At 67.5% G+C, this 13,585-nt stretch overlaps 1 protein-coding gene across 1 annotated transcript; it reads left to right on the top strand.

Annotated features, from left to right (window-relative positions):
- UNC5A (unc-5 netrin receptor A) lies at nt 1–13,223 on the top strand (the record flags this gene model as incomplete). The annotated part of the gene is made up of 16 exons (XM_082489926.1): nt 1–127; nt 8,493–8,714; nt 8,856–8,999; nt 9,075–9,178; nt 9,305–9,485; nt 9,600–9,767; nt 9,964–10,128; nt 10,217–10,405; nt 10,941–11,240; nt 11,335–11,422; nt 11,521–11,689; nt 11,785–12,018; nt 12,142–12,291; nt 12,382–12,546; nt 12,625–12,803; nt 13,023–13,223. The coding sequence occupies 16 exons, from the start codon at nt 1–3 to the stop codon at nt 13,186–13,188; spliced, it is 2,751 nt and encodes a 916-aa protein (XP_082346052.1). The 3' UTR covers nt 13,189–13,223.
- Nucleotides 13,224–13,585: the final 362 nt, after the last annotated feature.

Raw genomic sequence — 13,585 nt, 5'->3', positions numbered from 1 at the left:
ATGGGTGCGCGGCCGCGCCTCCGCCGGGCCCCCGCTGCCGCCGCCGCCGCCGCCACCGCCGCCGCCGCCGCCGCCGCGCCGGGGCCGCTCGGTGCCCTGCTCGCCGCTGCTCTCCTCGCCGCCGCCGGTGAGTCACCGCGCGCCCCCCGCGGGCACCGGGCTGCGGGCGGAGACGGAGAGGGGGTGGGGGGACCCGGCACCGGCACCGGCACCGGACGCTGGGCAAGGTCACCCGCGGAGCGGCGGCGGGCGGGCGTCCTGCGGGGAATCGGATGTCCTCCCGGGGACCGGGGGCTGTTCCCGGTGCGGGGTGTCCCCCGCTCGGCTGTGGGGTACCGGGGGTTCCGCGGGGTGCCGGGTGCCCTCCCGGGAAGGAGACGTGCGTCCTGCCCCACCACAGGCACTGCCGCCCCCCCCCGCCTCATGCCCACGCGTGGCCGCACACGGGTGCCCAGCCGGCACTCCCCCGGACGCTGCCCGCACTGGGGAGCGGGGGGTGGAGGGGGGGGGGGGTCTGGCGCTCGCCGCCTCGCCGTTACGGCTCCGCTCCCCCGGGGCCCTGCCAGCCCCGGGCACGGGTGTCCGTAGCGGACCTGTCCCACGCACAGCATCTTTGTCCCACGCACAGCATCTTTGCCCCACGCACAGCATCCCTGCTCCCTGCCCGGGGTCCCTGCTGTCCCCATCACCTCGCCGAGACACGGGGGACCATGGAGAGGGGGATAGCCTGTCTGGTGGGGTGCTATCACCCCGCGGGGGTGCGCGGGGGTGGCCGTGGCGTGTAGGGGGGGGTATGCGGGGCTGCGTCGGTGTTGCTGCAGACGCGGACGGTCCGGAGCCCAGCTGCCCCCCCCGGCTCTGCCCGCACCCCCCCCCCCCCCTCGGGCGGGACCCGGCGGGTGTGGGACGGGGCTGTGCCGGACCCCCGGGGCTGAGCGGCACCGGCTGTCGGGCCGGGGGGCCCGGGGGGGGCGGCTGGTGCCCGGGGCTGGCGGGTGCTGGTAGGTGTCACGGCAGCCTGGAAAGTGGCGGCTGCAGACAAAGGACCGGGCTGGGGGCGGGGAGCTGTGCGGGGCTGGACGTGTACTCTGCGAGGGTCCGGGGGGGGACGACACCCCCTCTGTGCCCTGGGGGCTCGGCCCACCGACCCTCCTACCGCCATCGGAGACGTCCCCGAGCCTGGTCTCGGTGCGGTGGGAGGGCATGGTGGGCACCCGGGGGGGCTGCAGCCTCCCGTGGTCCCTGCACTCGTCCTTCCCAGCCGGGCACCCTGGGAACCCTGCGCCCAGCGCTCCCAGCATGGCCCCGTCTGCAGGGGGACACTGCAGAGCCGGTGCGGTGGGTAGGCACCCTTTGGGTGCAGGGGACCCCGTATGCAGGGTGCTGTGGGTCCTGACCTCCAGTTGTGGCATGGAGCACTGCTGTCCCCACAGCACCCATGGGGTCATGGTGACCCACAGATGGAGGTGGGGGACAACGTGACACGGGGTGCACCAAACCACCCCGCACCAGCTCTGCGGTGGGAGGTGTGGGGGGGCCTGGCAGTGCCAGCACCGGCTCGGGGCAGTGCGGCACAGGAGCTCATCCTCGCCGCTCGCTTGGCAGGCAGCTCACAGCCGGCCGCGGCGCGACTGAGCCCAGCCACCTGCACGGCCACAGCTCTGCACAGACGTGGCAGGGCTGGGCCTCTGCGCACCGAGTGCTGCTCCGGCACGGCATGGCATGGCATGGCATGGCATGGTGCGGCATGGTGCAGCAGGGTATGGCAGGGCAGCCCTTCCCTCAGAGTGCAGGCTGGGGACAGGGGAACCTGGGTGTCCAGGCAAAGGGCTGTGGAGCAGCATCCCCGCTGCGGGCAGAGGAAGGGCAAGAGCAGCAGCAAGGGCTCAGGCTCACCCGTGCGCAGCAGTGCCCCTGAGAGCACTTGAGGTGCAGAGGCTGCTCAGCCTGACTGCCTCGCTGGTGGGTGGGCAAGGGCACAGGGGCAGGGTCCTCCCCGGAGTTACCCCTGGCCCAGCACTGCCATGGATCCTTCCCCTTGGCATCTGCAGCAACCGGTGCCAGGCCCTAGAGCATCTCCTGCCCCAGGCTGGCACTTGCCCCAGCAAGTGTGACCCACACTGGCTCCTGCCCCAGATCCTCTGGCCAGGGTCACGGGCTCTGTTCTCACTGTGCGTGAGCCACACGGTGCCGCCGGCTTCACCGGGCTGCTGGGGACCCTCAGGCTCCAGCAGGCAGCCCCTGACTACTGCACCCCACAACTTGGTGCCCCACAGCCTGGCACCCGAGGTCGCTGCATCCCATCAGCACCCCACAACCTGCGCCTGGCTGGGCAGTGGTGCAGGGGAACGAGCAGGGCTGGCGTGCACGCCGGGCGGCCGGGAAGCTGCCGTGCCGGCTGTCAGCGCGAGCGCGCGGCAGACGCAGCCCGCCCAGGGCTGTTTATTCTGGCTCAGTGCCACGCGGGGCTGGCACTACATCAAACCGTGTGGAGCCTGGCAGGTGCTTGCAGGAGGGGACCAGGGCGCTGGTGGTGCCACCAGGGGCTGGGCACCCCCAGAGCCACTGCAGGCACCTCACAGCCATAGATGCAGCTGAGCACCCATCCTGCCTGGGTGGTCAGCAGCACCCAGGACCACCCTGGGACTGATGCAGGTGCCTGAGGGATGATGGCATGGGGACCATGCACTGTGCATGTCCCGCCATGCCTTGCCCTGCACCCAGGGGTGCACCCTCTGTGCCAGCACCACTCCGGCTGTTGGCACTATTGCTGCTCTGTGTGTTGCGTGTCTGCCTGGGAACAGGCTGGGGCAGACTGGCTCCAGATGGTGCAAACTGGGACTCCTGTCCTCATCCCAGTCAGGCCCAGTTGCCCTTGGCCCTGCTGCCTGCTCCCGCTTTGGGTGCTGCTCCAGGGTGGGTGTCAGGCAGATCACAGCTCACCCTGCCCCCCACCAGACCCTGCCCAGCCTGGGGTCCTTGCCAGCAGGATGGGGGTCTCCGGTTCCAGCCCCCTCCAGCCAGCCCTTGCTGCCGCAGGGTTATTGGGTGCCGAGGCTGCCATCACCACCATGTGCCACCCATGGGTGGGAGGGGGAGAGGCTGCGGGGACAGACCCTGACACCCAGGACCATTGCATGGCTGGAGGGGCCTTCCCCAGGCCCCCACCTGGCTGCTTCCCCAACTCTGGCAGGGATGCGGGGCTGAGGGTGACCTTGACGCTCTTCCCAGCGGGGCCAGAACTCGGCGGGAGTGTTTGCTCTTCACTGTCAGTTAAAGGAGATCCAGGAAACTGGCTCGGCTCCCCTGGGCTCGAAACCCCAGTGACAGCCCCGGCACATGGGGCTGGGCCCCCCTCACCACCCCAGTGCTGGGCTGGGCTGGGGGAGTGCCCCCAGTCTCCCACCGAGCTGGGGCCAGGATGAGACCCTCTCCCTGTGCAGTGCTGCTGACACAGCATGGCTTGGCAGGGGTTCTGCAGGCAGACTGGGTCTGGGGGGGCTGTGGAGCTCAGTGGGCACTGGGGGGAAGCAGGGGTCTGTGTATGCCGTGGGGTCGAGAGGGGACCGGCTCCATGGGTGCACAGCACCGGGTGCCAGGGATGGTAGCTCGCAAACAGTCAGAGGTGGTCCCTGGGGAGGGGCTGCCACCCCTGGCTGCTTTTGCCGGCACCATTGTCCCCAGAGCCCGGGCACGGGGCAGCGTGGGCCAGGCATGGGCACGGCTGGGGCTTGGCGGGTGCTGGGGTGCGGTGAGGGCACAGCCCACCGGGAGCTCTGCCCACCCTGGCACATGCTAATTGCATGTAATGGGGAGAGCATTATCAGCTCAAATCCATAATTAGGCAGCTCCATTGTCATGCAAACCCGCCTGACTAATTCATTCATAACGAGCGCTCGCTTAATCAGCGCCCAGACGCTGCCACGAGTTCACTGGGAGACGGGCACCCTCTGCGACACCTCCCTTGCCCCCCCCTCAGCCTCTCCAGTGGGGCTGTCACACATGGGTCACACTCAGGGGGAGCCAGGACAGAGGCCAATTCGTGGGGACGCGCTGGGAAATTGGGGACGCAGTCCTGGGGCAGGAGAGTGCACCTCTGGGGCCACCGTGCCCGTTGGAGCACGAGGGATGCGTCGGCACTCTGTGCCAATCGTCCCATCGTCCCCAGTGCTTGCCACATGCCAGACTGGCCGGGAGCCGGGCTGTGCTGCCCGGCGTTGGCATCCAACCCTGCTGGCTCCCTGCCCAGCCGGGGCTGGCACCGGCACCTGCCTGGCATCACCGTGAGGGCAGTGCAGGGTGGGAAGGTGGGTGCAGGGGGAGCGTTTGCTGATGCACAGGTGTTCCAGGTGAGCGTTGGATGGTGGGCAGTGCCAGGCGATGCCGCAGCCCCCCGGCTGGGGGTCTCCCAGGGGCAGCACCGGCTCATCACGGCTTGGAGCCAGCCTCTCCCAGCAGGATGGTGCCCGGCTCAAAGCCTCAGACAAGCTTTTTGATGGTGGCGAATCGTGCCAGCTCCCCTCCTCTGCCCTGCGGAGAGCAAAGTGCTGGTGGCGGGGACCCCTGTGTGTGGGGTGGGAGGCAGGGCTGGCACCCGCAGGCTCCCCTGGGCACAGCTGGGCATCCCCTGCCCTCCCCCTGAGGCCCACCCACCCTTCCCTCATTTAGGCTGGTGCAATCAGCAGCAATTATTGCTTTAATTACCTGCTGCCGGGGCACAGGCCGGGCGCCGGCAAAGCGCGAGGAAATCTTTCATGTTAATGGTGCGCCAGGCCTGGCGCGGGCACGATGGATGGGGCGCCAGCTGGGATTGAATCCGCCGGCTGCAAAGCCTGTGGGGATTTGGGGAGGTCCCCGGAGCGGGGCACAGTCGGCAGGGGCAGGTGTGGGCATCAAGGTCCCCACCTCGCCACGGGGACCCCCAGGGTGGCAGGCATCGGGCAGGGGTGCGGGCAGGGGATGAGGGCAGAAGGAGGCAGGGTCTGCCCGGGGGGGGCTGGATGCCCTGTCGGGGACAGCCGATGCATGGGTCCTGGCTGGGCAGTAGCATTTGGAGGGGACCCGTGCCATCGGAGTGTTTTCCCACTGCATGCAGCTGCCTGCTCCCTCCTGGGGGCAGCTGTGCTGAGCGGGCACACACCGGCGTTCCGGTGCTGAGGCTGGTGCTGCCGCAGCCGCCGGCAAGCAGCCTCTCCTCGCCAAGAACATGCTGACCTTCCCGGCGTCTCCCCGCAGCAGGCACCAAGGTGCCCAGCGTGCTGCTCTCGGCACCGCTGGCGAGCGTGGCACCGGCACCAGGGGCAAGATCAGCTGCTTGAGGACCAGAGGGACCAGGCTGGGGGGGCACACACTGGTGCCTGGTGGGTCCTGGCAGTGCCCTGTCCCCCACGCTGGGCAATGCAGCGTCCTGTGGACTCTCCCTGCCCACTAACACCAATACACCCAGGGTTTCTGGTGTTGGGGGGGGGGGGAGGCAGGCGCTACGGTGAGGGGCTGTCCGGCCACCCAGGGTGGCAGCGGCTGGGGGGGACAGGGAGCGGGGGGGCTCTGTGCGTGAGGAGAAGGCCGGGAGCGGCTGGGGGTCCCGCAGTGCTGGGGTGAAGGTGGGCACTCAGAGCCTGTAGCAGGGTGCCCCCATCTCCTCTGCACCCCAAGGTGGGTGCCGCAGCCCTGCTCCCCAGCCTGGCCCCCGGCACCCTTCACCAGGCCTTTTGGCGTGCTCGTTAGCCCACGTGGGAGGGGGATAATTGATAATAAAGCCCTGCTTAATGCACTGGCTTTACCGGCTGTGATTTATCGGTGCTGGTAGCAAACCGTGCTCCCAATTACCCTTTTGGCTGCCAAGACAGCAGCTGCCCGGGGCTGTGCCCCTGCCACGGTGTGGGGGGTGTCCCGGGGGCGAACAGGACCCAGCACTCTGCCATCCCCCGGGGTCCCTGTCCCCCATCCCCGCCGAAGTTCCCCGGTTCCGTTTGCCAAGGTGACATAAGCATCTCGCCTGTTTCCATGGCAACATAGCGGCAGGTGAGCGGCGAGGCCGACGCGGTGCGGGAGCCAGCACGGCGCCGCGTGGGGGGCTGCTGCCCACGGGGCACCCACGCTGCGCCCGCACCCATGAGCTGGGGGTGCCCACACACTGTGTGGGGTGTCTGTGGCATATGGGGGGGCCCACGGTGCATGGGGGTGTCTGCAGGGGGAGGGTGCCCGTGATGCATGGGGTGCCTGCAGGGTGTGGGACACTCGTGGGGTGTGGGGTGCCCGCAGGGCATGGGGCACCCACAGCGCGTGACATACTGGTAGCATTTGGGATAGCCGTGCTGCATGGAGTGCCTGCGGTGCGTTGGGCAGCCACGGGGTGCATGGGGTGCCCGTGGTGTAGTGGGTACCTGTTGTGCATGGGGTACCAGCGGTGCATTGGATGCCCATTGTGCATGTGGCGCCCAAGGTGTAGGGTGTACCTGTCACACGTGGTGGGGTGCCCGTGGTGCATGGGGCACCCACACGCAGCCCCTCCAGACCCTTGCTGGGGCTCCAGGCCAGCTCCGGCCTCCTGGCCATGCTGTATGGCTTTGTCCATGACCTGACCACAGCGCAGAGCCCCGCCGGTGCCCAGCGTGGTGCCAAGCAGCAGGACAGCATCCCACCCAGGTGCCTGGCAGCCCCCCCAGCTCTGCCGCTCGCTGCACGTCCCCAGCTTCATTTGCTGCCTGCAGTCCCACCCTGCCCACAAGGCACCCGACACCCCAGTGGGGTGGGCAGCTCAGGGGGTCTCCCTTCCCATCTTGCCTCCCCCACCCATCGCTGCTGGCCTCAGGCTTCCCGCTCCGCTCGGCTGCGATGGGATAGACACACAGCTCAGCGACCACTGTACTCATTTCAAGTGTGATTAAAAGGCTGGTCCCCGCAGCACCGCTGCCCCGTTCACCCGGCGTGCCCACCGCAGCCGCCTGGGCTGGAGGCAGCGGTGGTGCGGTGCAGTGGCAAACATGGTATTTAATAAGTAAATTGGGTGGTCTTTCTGTCCGTCTCAGCCCTCCCGACAGCCGGTGCAGCACGGAGCCCCACGTGCCAGTGTGGGCAGTGCGGTGTGGGCACCCGGGGATGCCAGAGCAGGAGGCGTGGCGGTGCGAGCGGTGGGTGCTGCGGTGAGCCGTGCCGCAGCCAGCACCGGGGATGGCACCGCACCGGGGACCGCAGCGCCTGTCCGCACGGTGACCCCCCAGGGCCAGCCCCGGGCTGCGGCTGGGGGGGTTGTTAAACCAGTGAAATATGAAATGCCTGTATATCCCCGACAGGGGTTTTAATTAAATTAATTGCCAGCGACATTGTAAAAGTGCTGATGGGGTAATAACCGACGCGTTATGGTGGCCGTTTATCTTCCCCACGTAAATTAGCTGCTGCACCTTGCCCGTCCCGGCGGGCATCGCGGCGGGCTCGCTCGGCACCTGCTCCCTGGCTCGGAGGGGTCTGATCCAGCTGGGGGGAGCAGTGGGGCTTGGAGCCCCCTGGGGGACTCAGCCAGGGCCCGAAGGACTCCTATGTCCCCATCCCCACTGCCAAGCAGAAGCTGGTCGGGGTGGGCATGGGCAGAGGGGGTCCTGTGGGTGCATGGGGGGCGGCGGGCGGTTGCCAAACGAAGGCACTTAATTACTGCGCATTCCATCCCATTTAATTGCTTATTAAATCCTAACCAGCCAATTAGCAGCAGCAATTACAGCTTCATTCAGTGACACAATCGCTATTTTATCGTTTGTTAATCAAATGCTTATTTAGGGCCCTGGTTTATTAACTCTTTCCGCGGTGGGTGCTGGCAGGGTGGGGGGAGTGGGGGCACCCGGCCATGTCTGGGCTGGGCAACCTGGGCACTGCAAGACCGTGCCACATGCCATGTCCCCAGTGCTGCTGTCCCCACAGGGACCCTGCCCTGGTGTGTGGCACTCACAGCAAAGCTGGGGGATGCCTGACCCCCCCAAGGGACATATGGGCAGCCCTGAGCTGCCCTGGTGATAGCCAGCCCCCACGTGCCATGCCTGTGCCCGCTCCCAGGTGGGTGCCAGCGGCATAGGACAGAGTGCACCACTGTGCCACCCTGCCGTGGCGTCAGGGCATGGGGCACCCACCCTGCCACTCGCCCTGCGCCACCCCAGGGTGCGGCAGGGCAGGATGCCGCCCCCAGACACCGCCTGGCAGTGTGCTGGGGAAGGGGGGCAGCGGGTGTGCCCCGGGTGGCGTGAGCGATGGCCCTTGTTGGTCACACTACATTTCCTTTTCATTAGCACTAAGTGCGGACATGAGGGATTGGTGTGGGTTCAGCGGGCGCAGCCACCGCGCGGCTGCTCTCCCTGATGGATGGCAGGGACAGGAGGGGGCTGCCGTGTCTGCGGCGGGGGGATGGTGGTGAGGCATGGGGCCACCATCATGGAGCCATGCTGGGATGGGCAATCACCCAACCCAGGCACACTGGAGGTGGCCGAGCCCCCGACTCCCCACAGGTGCTCAGCAAAGCGCGACCGTGGCCAACCCGGTGTCCGGCGCGTCCCCAGACCTGCTGCCACACTTCCAGTTGGAGCCGGAGGATGTCTACATTGTGAAAAATAAGGCGGTGAGCCTGGCCTGCCGCGCCACCCCTGCCACCCAGATCTACTTCAAATGCAACGGCGAGTGGGTGCACCAGGGCGACCACGTTACGCAGCACAGCACCGACCGCAGCACTGGTGAGCGCCGGCAGGAGGGACAGCGCCGGCCCCGGTCACAAGGAGCCACTTGCGCTGCTCTCGGCAGGGGGTGGCATGGGGCTGGGGATGCGGGGACTGTTCTTGGCGTGCTGGTGCTGACGTGCTGCCTGCTGGTGGCAGGTCTGCCGGTGATGGAGGTGCGCATCGAGGTCACCCGCCAGCAAGTGGAGAAGATCTTTGGGCTGGAGGAGTACTGGTGCCAGTGTGTGGCCTGGAGCTCCTCCGGCACCACCAAGAGCCAGAAAGCCTTTGTGCGCATCGCCTGTGAGTGTCTGCGGGTGCCCGGATGGGATGCGGGGCACTGCCCCCAGCCCCCCCGTCACCCCTACGCCTCCCCAGATCTGCGCAAGAACTTCGAGCAGGAGCCAATGGCCAGGGAGGTCTCCATCGAGCAGGGCATCGTGCTGCCATGCCGCCCTCCCGAGGGCATCCCCCCAGCCGAGGTGAGCCCTCACAGTACGGCAGCTCAGGATGTGGCTGGGGGTGCCCCTTGCTGCTGCAGATGCCATGGGTGCCCTCCGGAGGGGGTGGCCCAGCTGGGCGCCTGGTGACATCCCTGTGCCCCACAGGTGGAGTGGCTGCGCAACGAAGAGCTGGTGGACCCAGCGCTGGACGCCAACGTCTATGTGACGCCGGAGCATAGCCTGGTGTTGCGGCAGGCCCGCCTGGCTGACACCGCCAACTACACCTGCGTGGCCAAAAACATCGTGGCCCGTCGCCGCAGCGCCTCCGCTGCCATCACCGTGTATGGTACGGCCCCACCACGTCTGTCCCTGCCATGCCGCCCCAGTGTTGCCCTCCCTGTCCTGTCCCTCCCCGTGTCCCCCATCCCGGCAAGGCGCTGATGGGTCCCTCTCCACCCAGTGAACGGCGGCTGGTCGACGTGGACGCAGTGGTCGGGCTGCAGCACCAGCTGTGGACGGGGCTGGCAGAAGCGGAGCCGGACCTGCACCAACCCCACACCCCTCAACGGGGGGGCTTTCTGTGAGGGCCAAAACGTGCAGAAAACCGCCTGCACCACCCTCTGCCCAGGTACCCGCCCTGCCCGGGGCACCGCTGCCGCCCGCACCATGACGATGCTGCATTCCCCGCTGCACCCATCACAGTCCCTGTCCCCCCGGGGTGTCTCTTGTCCTCCCACACCCTCCCTGTGTGTGTCCATCTCTGCCGGCCCCGGGGCAGGGAAGGGGGATGGCAGCAGGGCCCTGACCCCCAGCTGTGCCCGCAGTGGACGGCGCCTGGTCGGAGTGGAGCAAGTGGTCGGTGTGTGGGGCCGAATGCACCCACTGGCGGAGCCGGGAGTGCTCGGAGCCGGCGCCACGCAATGGGGGGCGGGAGTGCCACGGCCCCGAACTGGACACCCGCAACTGTACCTCTGAGCTCTGCAGCCACGGTGAGCGCGGTGGGGACGACAAGGGTTCCCCCCCCTGGGATGGGTGCACGGGGGATGCCCGTGGGGGCTGACGCCCTGCCCTGTACAGCCACCCCCGGCGCGGAGGACGTGGCGCTGTATGTGGGGCTGGTGGCCGTGGCCGTGTGCCTGGTACTGCTGCTGCTGGTGGGGGTGCTGGTGTACTGCCGCAAGAAGGGGGGCCTGGACGCTGATGTGGCCGACTCCTCCATCCTCACCGCTGGCTTCCAGCCTGTCAGCATCAAGCCCAGCAAGGCCGGTGAGTGAGGGCTGAGTGGACAGGGCTGTGGATCCATGCTGGGACACAGTGTCCCTCGGGACTTGGGGGCAGCCATGGCCCTGGGGGGGGAGCCCAGGCAGAGGCTGTGTGCCCCATGGGGTCCCTGGTCTTGAGTGGGGGCTCTGTGCCCTATGGGATCCCTGACCTAGGGACAGGGAGGTTGTATCTTAAAGGGTCCCTGACTGTGGGGTCAGTGCTTTGTGCCCTGTAGGGTCTCTGGCTGTGGGTGAGGGCTCTGTCCCATAGGGTACCTGGTCCCTATAGGGCCTTGTGCTGGGTTGGTGCTGTGTACTCCAGGAACCCCAGAACCAGCGGTGACTGTGCCTCAAGGGTCTGTGCCATGGGGCAGAGGCTCAATGCCCTTTGGACCCCCAGTGTGGCTGTGCCCCATAGGGTCCTTACTATGGGGTGAGAGCTGTGTGTCCCATGTCTCTCTGGACCGGCTGTGCCACCACATTGCTGGTGGGGATCTCCCTGTCCCTGCTGTGCCACGGCCCCCTGCTCTGTGCCGCAGACAACCCCAGCCTGCTCACCATCCAGCCCGACCTCAGCACCGCCACCATGACCTACCAGGGCTCACTCTGCCCGCGCCAGGATGGCCCCGCCAAACTCCAGTTGCCCAACGGGCACCTGCTGAGCCCGCTGGGTGCTGGGCGGCACACGCTGCATCACAGCTCACCCGCCGCCGAGGGCGCCGACTTCGTGGCCCGGCTCTCCACCCAGAGCTACTTTCGCTCCCTGCCCCGTGGCACCACCAACATGGCCTACGGCACCTTCAACTTCTTGGGGGGGCGGCTCATGATCCCCAACACAGGTATGGCGGGATGGGGGACGGGGTGTCAGAGCATCACCTGGTGCGGGTGGGTCCCTATGGGGCTCACCCCACCAACCTGCACCCCCCCATCCAGGGATCAGCCTGCTCATCCCACCTGATGCCATCCCACGGGGGAAGATCTATGAGGTCTACCTGACCCTGCACAAGCAGGAGGAGGTGAGGTAGGTGCCGTGGCCAGGGCTGCTGGGGCATGGGGCTGCTGGAGGTGGGGGGTGGGGGGGGTTGGCCCCACTCAGCTTCCCCCCCGTTGCTGCCCCAGGCTGCCCCTGGCCGGCTGCCAGACGCTGCTGAGCCCCATCGTCAGCTGCGGTCCCCCCGGCGTCCTCCTCACCCGCCCCGCCATCCTGGCCATGGGTCACTGCGTGGAGGCCAGCGCTGAGAACTGGAGCATCCGTCTGAAGAAGCAGTCGTGTGAGGGCACGTGGGAGGTGAGCGCCTGTCAGGGAGAGAGGGGGGGACACATGGGGGTCAGGGTTGGGGAGGATGGCCATGTCCGGGATGCATCTCTGCCTGGGTGCCGCAGGACGTGCTGCAGCTGGGGGCCGAGCCATGCACGGAGCTGTACTACTGCCAGCTGGAAGCGCAGGCATGCTACATCTTCACGGAGCAGCTGGGGCGCTTCGCCCTGGTCGGGGAGTCCCTCAGCATGGCGGCCTCCAAGCGCCTCAAGCTGGTCCTGTTCGCGCCGGCCGCCTGCCCGTCGCTGGAGTACAACATCCGCGTCTACTGCCTCAGCGACACCCAGGACGTCCTCAAGGTACCGGGATGGGGGAAGTCCCCATGCAACACCCCTCCATCCCGGCTCGGGGTGATGCCGTGTGGACAGGGCTGGGTTCTGGGGGTGCAGCAGCTCCTGCCTGACCGCTGCCTGTGCCAGCAGGAGGTGATCCAGCTGGAGAAGCAGCTGGGGGGGCAGCTGATCGGAGCCCCCCGGGTGCTGCACTTCAAGGACAGCTACCACAACCTGCGCCTCTCCATCCACGACATGCCCAGCTCCCTCTGGAAGAGCAAGCTACTCGCCAGTTACCAGGTGAAGAGCCCAACCGGTGGGTGGGGATGGGGATGGAGGGAGGGGTGTCATTGCCACCCTGACCCCCACCTACCCATCATCTCGCCACAGGAGATCCCCTTCTACCACATCTGGAGCGGGCTGCAGCCCTTCCTGCACTGCACCTTCACCCTGGAGCGCCTGAGCCCCAGCACCTGCGAGCTGGCCTGCAAGATCTGGGTCTGGCAGGTGGAGGGTGATGGGCAGAGCTTCACTGTCAACTTCAACATTGCCAAGGTGAGGGCAGGGCCAGGGGGGTCCCAGTGGTGACCCCAGGATAAGCTCACGTCCCCTCACCCCCATGCTCTCCCCTAGGACACGAGGTTTTCGGACTGGCTGGTCCCTGACAGTGAGGTGGGTGCCCCGGCCCTGGTGGGACCCAGTGCCTTCAAGATCCCCTTCCTCATCCGCCAGAAGATCATCAGCAGCCTGGACCCGCCAGGCACCCGGGGAGCTGACTGGAGGACGCTGGCCCAGAAGCTCAACCTTGACAGGTAGTCCGGGACGGGGACAGTGCTAGGACAGGGGTGGGGTGGCATGGTGGACAAGGACAGGGGCATTCCGGCCTCATCCTGCACCTTTGGCTGGATGCTAGCATGCTGTGGTGGGACCTTGGGAGTGGGATGGTGCCCAAGGTGAAACCAGCTTGGGGCTGGTCCCAGGGTGCGGAGCCATCCCTGTGTGCTGATGTGGTTCTTCTGTCCCCTCACCAGCCATCTCAGCTTCTTCGCCTCGAAGTCCAGCCCCACGGCCATGATCCTCAACCTGTGGGAAGCACGGCACTTCCCCAACGGCAACCTCTCGCAGCTGGCTGCCGCCGTGGCCGAGGTGGGCAAACAGGACGGTGCCCTCTTTGCTGTCTCCGAGGCCGAGTGCTGAGTGTGGTGGCAGAGGGGGGCCCAAGCCCACTCCTGGGGGACTGGCACCATGGGGCAGGGGGAGGGCCCCGGCCGGCCCCCAGGCCCCCGCTGCCCCACAGCCCATGGGGAGGGCTGCCCGGCCCCCTTGTGAGAGAGGGATGTCTGTGCCCCACGGAGGCCGGGCACCCCCAGCGCTGCGGCAGCAGAGCTCAACCCGGCCCTGGGGGTTCCGCAGCCCCATGGCGGGGGGCCGGGGGGCACTGGGTGTGCGTCGTGCGTGCAGTGCCGTCGTGCTGTCTGCGTGTGGGGCCGGGCGGCCCCAGGCCCCGTGCCGTGTTGTGTAAAGACCGTTTTTTTAATTCTGTATTAAGTGCATTCAAGTATTTACACTTGGCCTTATGTACATAGCGGTGCCG

Source organism: Vanellus vanellus, assembly GCF_965231255.1.
Source record: "Vanellus vanellus genome assembly, chromosome: 13".
NCBI lineage: Eukaryota > Metazoa > Chordata > Aves > Charadriiformes > Charadriidae > Vanellus > Vanellus vanellus.
Note: the sequence above shows the minus strand (reverse complement) of the source record. Positions and strands in the feature narration are given on the sequence as shown.